At 42.3% G+C, this 9,648-nt stretch overlaps 1 protein-coding gene across 1 annotated transcript in view; it reads right to left on the minus strand.

The window, feature by feature from the left end:
- Positions 1-1,351: 1,351 nt before the first annotated feature.
- The window catches only part of LOC124110419 (phospholipase A2 hemilipin-like), an 11,650-nt gene continuing 3,353 nt past the window's right edge, over positions 1,352-9,648 (minus strand). The window contains exons 2-5 of the mRNA XM_046469776.2: positions 7,343-7,500; positions 4,763-4,922; positions 3,408-3,551; positions 1,352-1,510 (exon numbers count right to left, since the gene is read on the minus strand). Coding sequence (XP_046325732.1) covers positions 1,432-1,510; positions 3,408-3,551; positions 4,763-4,922; positions 7,343-7,500 — 541 coding nt within the window. The 3' untranslated portion in view covers positions 1,352-1,431. The remainder of the gene's footprint in view (positions 1,511-3,407; positions 3,552-4,762; positions 4,923-7,342; positions 7,501-9,648) is intronic.

Consider the following 9,648-nt stretch of genomic DNA (forward strand, 5'->3'; position numbering starts at 1 on the left):
CTAGACTAGTAACACCCCGGGGTAGTTGGGCTCTATTTCAGCATGTAGAACTATACAAGTAACACCCCGGCGTAGATGGGCCCTAATTACAGCCTGTAGATCTAGACTAGTTACATCCCTGAGTAGTTGAGTTCTAATCACAGCAGGCAGATCTAGACTGGTAACAAATTTGTTTCATAGCGACTTGCATAAGACTTGCAACTTGAGAGCATGAGTCACGGAATGGAGGTGTGGTGATTTGTCAAGCACGGTGATGTCCATATCAGTTAAACGTGAGACAAACATGACACGTATCCTACGTAAGGGCGCAATCAACAAATTGGAAAGACACGAATTGTTTAGTCACTGTATCTGAAAACTATTTAGAGCTTCAAATGAAAACTTCGCATTGAAGATTATTTCATTCATGTAGCGACATGCATGCACGTATGTTCAACCAATTTATAGTCAAGTTTATAGTATAGATTTGCAAGTTATAAGTTTGGGCCCAAATACTAGAAACTCATATGTTTAACAATTTTAGAAAACGTAAGTATCCCCTACATAAGGCCGGGTTGGTTCGGAGTACCGTGTCTAATTATACTGACTCACCTCACCTCACCTCACCTCACCTCACCTCACCTCACCTCACCTCACCTCACCTCACCTCATCTCACCTCACCTCACCTCACTTCGCCTCACCTCATCTCACTTCACCTCACCTCACCTCACCTCAACTCAACTCAACTCACCTCAACTCAACTCACCTCACCTCATCTCACCTCACTTCGCCTCACCTCACCTCATCTCACCTCACCTCACCTCACTTCGCCTCACCTCATCTCACCTCACCTCACCTCACCTCGCCTCACCTCACCTCACCTCACCTCATACCCACGTAGGTAAGTATCATACCTTTGTTTTCCAAGTAACACAGAGAGTTCCCATGATCACCAGGATCTCGTGTTACCTAGCTGTTAAATGAAACACACGAAGATGGCACACCGAAACCTCGTTATTCTAACTTGGATTGCATCGCCGTGTGTTTGACGCTCAAACGTACGCATACATATCATGATGCTGTAATTCCACGATTCAAGATAGTGATCGTCACGCTAAAGACCCGGGTTCGATTCCCATATGGGCACAAAGTGTGAAGCCCATTTCTGGTGTCAACTGCCCCGATATTTCTGGAACATGGCTAAAAGCAGCGTAAAACCATACTCACTCACTCACTCACTCACTCACTCACTCACTCACTCACTCACTATATGTGAGGTACATAAGTGAGCTACGCCTTCCCGTTTGTTTTGGGTGACACTTATTCAAATATCAGACATTACGTCAGTCCAGAATGAACACATTGTCGCAATACTGTTTTATATTTGTTCAACGTTTTATTTTACAAAATAACATAGAAAAACATTTTTGAACGCCGACCAGGGGACAGCATCAAAAGTGGGGACTGTTGGCGAACTTTCGGACGAGCCTTGAAGTGTCTTCGCCGTACTTCAAACAGATGAACCACCACCTGGAACACAAGAGCTGAATCAACAACAACGGAGGTGAATACTCTACAGGATGCAGTAGTAAACAATAAAGAGATAACTAAAACATTATGTGTTCTCAGATTTGCGAGTTTTATTAAGTACTCAATGCCCATAAATTTCATTTGGAACCGACGGATTTAGAACTTAAAACTCGATCATGGTTACTTTATCCTTTGAGTGAATTGAAACTGTCTTGAATATTTAGAAACAACGTGATGGACGTATGCACATAGACAGTTTTGGAAACCTTGTGATCTGTTAAAAGTATAGTTTTGTAATGTAAGAGGCTTGCAAAATTTAATTCTTAGTTCCAATTTTTAAATGTTATGAATAAATATCACATTTAAAGACTGATGGGCTGCTACGTTTTGCGTTTCATTACAGGTATTTCATATTTTGTATGTCCTTATTATATAATTATTTACTTCAAAGGATGTGTATGCACACATAATTTCAAAAAGTAAGGTGTTTTCTTTATATTATTATTTTCTTTCTAACCAAGAAGTGTCAAAATGAAAGTTGTTTGTTTCACACGAGTCGGAAAACATGTTTATTTCACAGGGGTTGCTCAGACACCATTTACATAGTATTTCATTACTGACTAAGTATACAGTCAACTGTTTTCATTTGTTGTATCCTATATTACCAAGTTCAAGCCAGTGAAATAGACTTCTTTATTTAGTACGATATCTGTTTGGATTTAGATTGAGTTCTAATTATATTTGTTTGGGTTGTTATCATTTGAGATAATGTTGAATCTTAATACCATTGTTTTGAGGGTTCCTGGTACAGAGTCCTGTCCATACTGTATAATTCAATTCTTACCTATTCTGTACTCAGTATTCATATTTGAAGACGTTTCAACTTTCTCCATAGATCAAAGAATCTGGGGAGCTCTGTTTTAAAGATGCTAGATAATTTAAACATTAAACAATATTATCTAAACATGTACAATATATACGTGACTAATTTGTACGAATAAACGGACATTATCTCACCTTACATTAGACTACTAGCTTCCGATTGGTTAAGGAGTCGCAATTATTTTCCCGCTCATGTACCCCGCTACGTGCGTACAGTTGAGTTGAAATGAACCGATGTTTATCCGAATGCATTGGGTGAAGGGAAGTAACTCGATTCGCTCGAGTCGTCTGCTAGCTGTCATAGATATACGTATCAGTTCCTCTTGTCAAGGAGGTAAGCCAGTATGTGATAGACATGCGTATTGCTTTAATCATTACATGAACAGGCATCAGTCCCTCTTGTCAAAGAAGGTAAGCCAGTATGTGATAGACATGCGTATTGCTTTAATCATTACATGAACAGGTATCAGTTCCTCTTGTCAAAGAAGGTAAGCCAGTATGTGATAGACATGCGTATTGCTTTAATCATTACATGAACAGGTATCAGTCCCTCTTGTCCAAGGACCAGAGGCGGATATTGTTATTTCAGATCATGTCAGACACGTTGGTAATGCTGTATTCACAGTCATACACAACTGAAGAGTATCAGTTCCAGACCCGTGAAGATCCGGGACAGAATAGGTCTTCAGCAACCCATGCTTGCAGTAAAATGTGACTATCAGTATGCTTGTCGTAAGTGGCGACTAACGGGATCGGGTGGTCATGATCGCTGACTTGGTTGATGCATGTAATCGTATCTGTAATTGCGTGGATCGATGCTCATGATGTCAATTACTGGATTGTATGGTCCAGACATGATTATTTACAAACCGCCGTCATACAGCTGGAATTTTGCTAAGAGCAAAAGAAGTATCAGTTCCAAGAACGTTACACGAAGGCAAACGTCGCTGTCTGGTGTTGTGTGAGAAACGTGTATTATTTCAATAATTTCCTAAATGGATATCAGTTCCCCTACCTTTGAATACACTTTTGGGGATGTCCATACGTCATGCACTTGATGCTCAGCAGATTAAAGAATATCTTGCCTACATTTTCAGCTGCATCGTCCCGAGACGCCTTGAGACACTGGTACAGCTCCTCGTCACAGTCACAGTCAAACCTTCAAGCGACAAACACACGGTAAGTACCTTTACCAGCGATATCGAAATTACTCTCATAATTGCTTTTAAGAGTTCATATTTCTTGAATCAGTTTTGTTCTGTTCATACGTAAATTCTGTTTGCGCATATAAATTAGATCCTTTGGCGTTGCAAAGCATGTTTGCAGGCATTGGGAATATGAGGTGTGACGTTTTAAAAACACACACACACACACACACATACACACACACACACACACACCATTTAGCTCTTACAATGACTAACATCTGTGTTTCCACACACACCGTAATTCATATTGATAAATGTTCAGAGCGGGGCTAAACCAAACTACAAAGTCTTGAATACGAATGAGATGGTGAGTATGGTTTAACGCCGCTTTTAGCAATATTCCAGCAATATCACGGCGGGGGACACCAGAAATGGGCTTCACACATTGTACCCATGTCGGGAATCGAACCCGGGTCTTCGGCGTGACGAGCGAACGCTTTAACCACTCAGTTACCCGACCGCCCCGTCCAGAATCCGATAGCTTTCACTCTTCAGAACTTTCGGGGTTTCCAGCTTTAATTGCTTTAGCTTAATTCACAAATGACACACGTGCCAAAACCCAGTACTATATTGGGATGAGATATGTCAGCAGCAGATGTTGTATGTCCTACGTATGTATCTCTGAAACGGCAGCTGTTTCCGCTCAGACTTATAAATAGTTCACACCGCTAAGGAAATAGAAACGAGAAAACAAAATTGCCAAAAGCAGAGTGGATTGTAGGATTCCGACTATATCATGCGCATGTCACTATAGTATAGTTTTCAGTTAGTTAACCCTCTTAATTTTGTTTAAAAAAAAGATTTCCAAAACCTCAGTTTGGGAGTCTTTGCGTCACACATTTATTTGTAAAGGGTTCAAGAGTATTCAGTCGTCTGAGGCAACGCAATTTGCCTCTCTTAGGCGTGCCGAGACCTGTATGGTGTATGAACGTGGGTTTGAATCCCGGTTCGCCTCCGGTTTCTTGGTTAATCAGCACCATACCCGTACTCATGGATTTCATTAAAGTCCAAAACGTCTAAGACCTGCATCACTTCAGGTTTTCCTGCCACATCAAACTGACCCGCCGTGATAAAACTAAAGAAACCAGGACTTGTGCACCATCCAGCTGCCACGCCCTGCTAACAGAACTTCGGCCACACACTCCTTACACGATGACTGTACCTGGTGTACAGGGCGAAGTTATACAGGCCATATTTCGACGTGAACGGAAGTATGTAGTCTGGGCAGTAGTCGTGCTGACGGCAGCAGGCGTCGGTGTAGTTGTGAACCCCGAGCTCGGCGGAGTGACTGGAGATGTTGCCAACGCCGCACCACTTGGTTCCTAGCGAAGGGAGACGTGAACATATGAAGAATTTAGAAATTGACTGTCAAATGCCAAACCAATTTGATTACCTTTGTCGTATCAGACATGCTGCACAATATGCCTACAACATCTCATCGTTCAGTGTGAAACTCGGAAATACATTAATTACTTTGACAAAATAATAACGTAATATGAAGCCGGATTTGCATTTAATGGCTCATTCAAATTCTTCGTACGTTAGTTCATTGTCTGCACAGGCTCTGGCGTAAGACATTGTGTATGGGGATGGACATCGTCAGAAACTTCAGTTAACACTGTGTTAATAAATAAAATCATCCTGAAATTCAAAAGTATGCTACAATGAAATCTCGTTTACTCTAACTCATTTAACCTATATTGCTTAAGACGATGTCTGAAGTCTTCATCAAAACGGTGGCCGTCAATACTGACTATAGTATGATAATGTCATGATGAAAGTCGTGTACACAAACCTGTGAAGAAATGACGATGCCTTGACGAATGTCAAATATGACCTGCTATTATTTATCATTAATGTATTGAATCTTCAGTGTTCTCTTCCACTGAAATGACACTTGCCCGATACCGTTTTGGTAGTGAATAACACAAGAAGATTTGTCTGTCTGAGTACGCTATTACGATGTGCTTAACTAATTACACTCAAATATTGTAAATATGTGGATACGTTCTGAGCCTCAATTAGAGAGATTTGTCCTCATATTTTTGTTTTATTTGGCAACATGATTCCAGTCCACGTAGATACGCCTTTGCCAACGGTTTTGGGGGGATGTTATCCTAGTACTGAACTTGGCTGTCAAAAACATTCTGAGGGCATGGGTGGCCCAGTCGTCTAAGACGCCGCGATTCGCTGTGCAGAGTTGCGTCCCTTCGGCACGCCAGAAACCTTTGATTGTGGGTTCGAATCCCGGTTCGCCCCGATTATGTTTCTAGGTTTGTCAGCACCATACCCATGCTCATTGGTTTCACCGAAGTGGTAAACGTCTGAGACCTGCATCACTTCGGGCTATCCTCCCACATAAAGCTGACACGCCATGATATAACTGGAATACTGTTAAAAGCGGCGTTAAACCCAACTCACTCACTCCAAAACATTCTGCACAGATACTATGACGTCAGCGTTCGAGTCGAAATGAGTTCCGACAAGAGCATTCTTCATGTTTTGGAACAGATGAGAATTCTGATGGATCCAGGTCAGAAGAATACGGTGGGTGTTGAAGGACATGCAAGCCACACTCTCGGGTTGTAGCCTTGGCAAAGACTGATGTGTAAACTGGCGTGTTATCCTGGTGGAATAGCATACCTTGTCTCGGTGTCCAACGTCTCTTAGGCTTAATTTTCATCCCGTGATTGCCTCATCAGTGCAGAGTAATATGCATGTCTGGCCTTTCGGAAGATAGTCCACCAGCATGATCACACCCCCAGCATCCCAGATCACGGAGGCTATCACCTTTCATGCAATGTATGTAGCCATTTCTGGTGTCCCCTGTCGTGATATTACTGGAATATTGTTAAGAGAGGTGTACAACTATACTCATTCATTCACTATGACCTTTCAAGATGATGGGACTGTCTCTACCTTCTTTGGTGGTGGTGATGTCAAATGCTTCCTCCACTGTTTTCACCGTTGTTTAGACTGGAAGTGGCGAACCTTGGTTTCATCCACAATCCCAAAATCGCTGCAAGAACCTTTACAGATCAGCTTCAAACAAAGTTATATTATCACGAGTTAATGATGCCTGCTGCGTATCTGATCGTTTGTCAGAAGCTTTGTCAACGAGCTGATTTACTCTCTCTCCTAGGAAATGTCTACTGAACGCTCGATTGGTCATCGCCACATCGTGGAGTCTCTGTATCTTTTCTGATGTGACCGACACAGGCCCTCCAGGACAGGGATCTTGTTCAAGGCTCTCCCTGACCTTGAGGAACTCTGTTGCCAACATCTTTAGAGAGGCATAGGAAGGGACATCCTTCCCTAGTGTTGTACTCGTGTCTTTATGGATGGCTGTTGGTATTAATTTTTTTTCTGCAAACACTTCATCACAGTTCGCACCAGTTTGTCCATTAACCGTAGGAAAACAATTCGAAACAATTCGTTCAAACGACTCACATTTTGTCGATATAAGACCATGACATCATGTTATGTCCTCGAGAAAAATATTCACTGTTATGCAATCACTTATTTGTGAGTGAGTGAGTGAGTATGGTTTTACGCCGCTTTTAGCAATATTCCAGCAATATCACGGCGGGAGACATCAGAAATGGGCTTCACACATTGTACCCATGTCGGGAATCGAACCCAGGGCTTCGGCGTGACGAGCTAACGCTTTAACCTACTTCTTTGTGAGACTCAGAACTTATCAATCAACCCTTCGTATGACTGTTATCATTCTTCGTCTTACCTGGGTAAATGGCGGCGAATCTCTTTTTTCTCAGGGGACTGTCGTTCAAGGTCAGGTGAAAGTTGTGACATTTCTCAATATATAGGTCAAGGTCACTTTTACTGACCTCGACAATCTTTTCTGCTGAGACGTCCTTTAAAATATTTGCAACCGCGTGCCTAGAATAAGAATACATTAGATGTTTAGAATAGACCTTCAATGTGTGGCATTGATACATCAAGCACTCCCTTAATCGTCTTCAATTGGTGGGAGAGTGGGTGGGAGTTTGGGTGGGTGTGTATGGGTGTGTGTGGGTGGGCGGTGGTTGGGGGGGGGGGGGGGGATGGGGATATTGGAGTGAGTGAGTGAGTGAGTGAGTGAGTGAGTGAAACCCACGAACACGAGTGTGGTGATGAAAAAATCAAGAAACATTATCAGGGCGGTTCTTGGAATCAAACCCACAATTATAGTTTTCTGACACGCCTAAGGCACGCAAATGCGGCGCCGTAGATATATGAGATAACATACATGTATATCAAATACATACGTGATAAAAGCACACGGTTAAACCGCTAGAGAATAAATTTTACGGATATCCAATTCTCTTACAAAGAATATGAAGACACTGGACAACGGCGACCGCCTGACTTTGCCGAACGGTAACGATGCCGGGCAATTAAGGGAGAGGGAAGCGGTACGGTGACTGATATGTACACAAACTGCTCAGGTCCGCATTCATTTCTGACAAGCCCCCCTCTCACTTAAGCAATCCTACTTTTGCTGTAGGCGTTATTTTCCTAACCCCTTCTCCGCTGTCTGACAACTCCCGATAAACTAACAACGAAGCAGTACATTGATCCTAAGTTAAAGTAAGAAGAAGAAGCATCCAGGTGTCCAGCGGTGTATTCATGTTAAAATAGACATAATATCACATTAAACAAGTGCACATCGCCCGGCCGACAAGGGCCTATTAGACACTGATAGCCGTGTTACGGTCAAACATATTAGAAGCACTATTCAGCGCTAAAATACTGTGGGACATGTTCCCTGTTTAAATTATATATACTACAACGAAAAGGCCAACAAACACCCGACTCCCCCATATGACCATAGTCAATCTGTCGTGGCATGACAGGCTAACCATAGTCACATGGGAAAATCGGGCGCCTCCTAACTTACCCGAGCAGCATACATTGCATATATTCAAATATTGAAATAATTACTGTCATTAATAATTATGACAATTATAGTGCTGAATGACCTGACCCATCCAAAAACCAGATCTGTTAGTTCCCCGAGATCTGAAACCTTATTAGGAAGCCACTTCACATACGTGTCGGTCAGGTGATGTCGCCACCTGTATGGCGTTATGATGCAGAATTCCTTAGGAATACGAAAGTTGGAGAAATTGTGCAAAGTACACCAGAACACTGTCCTCGTCCACAAACGCGGAATCCGTTAGAATTCTCAGTGAGCTGAGCCAGCGAAACCTGTAACTTCCGTGACATAGTCTCGTCTTTTCATGTCCGTAAATATCTATCTACACAATTGGGATACGATTACATGCATCAACCAAGTCAGCGATCCTGACCACATCCCGTTAGTCGCCTCTTACGACAAGCATAGATTGCTGAAGACCTATTGTCTACTCAGTTCTTCACGGGCGGAATTTGATTTAACACCACTTGACTGGTAGTATTCCGGTAATATCACGGCGGGTCCGTGGGAGGATAGCCCTAAGTGATCGACGCAGTCCCTTAGACTTAGTCCCTTAGACGTTTTCAACGTCGGTGAACCGGGTTACCGGCCGTATATGGTGCTGACAAACCAAGAAGCTGATTGGGGACGAATCTAGCAATAAAACCAACAATTATAGACTTCTGGTAGTCCTATGTTATTGGCGAGTGTAATTCCGGGCTTAAAGTAGCAATACTCGAGTTAAGTTACAGAAAATTAAATAATCGAGGCAGGGCCAAATAAACTAGTCGTTAATAGTATAAACAACGACAGGGTACTTCGACGATACACAATCAGACAGATGACACATTACTACCACGATCTGGAAACAATTTTACAGAGTTGGAAATAAATGGATCATTATACAGAAAACATTAAAACCTCTCGCTTCTATGAACATCTTAGCTGGGGTCTTTCAAGGAGGAATAGAGAAAAGTGAAAGGTCAGCTTGGTTCTACCTTTTCTTTTTTGACAAACAAATAATGCGTCGTTCTTGTGTACAGGGTCGTTCACGATTCCCTCTGACAGGAACGAAGTAAAACCACACTTACTTATTGTGATAGGTACATTGTACTAATTTGTAGACACAA

The sequence above is a fragment of the Haliotis rufescens genome, unplaced genomic scaffold, assembly GCF_023055435.1.
Source record: "Haliotis rufescens isolate VD_foot unplaced genomic scaffold, xgHalRufe1.0.p SCAF_15, whole genome shotgun sequence".
NCBI classification, from domain to species: Eukaryota; Metazoa; Mollusca; class Gastropoda; order Lepetellida; family Haliotidae; genus Haliotis; species Haliotis rufescens.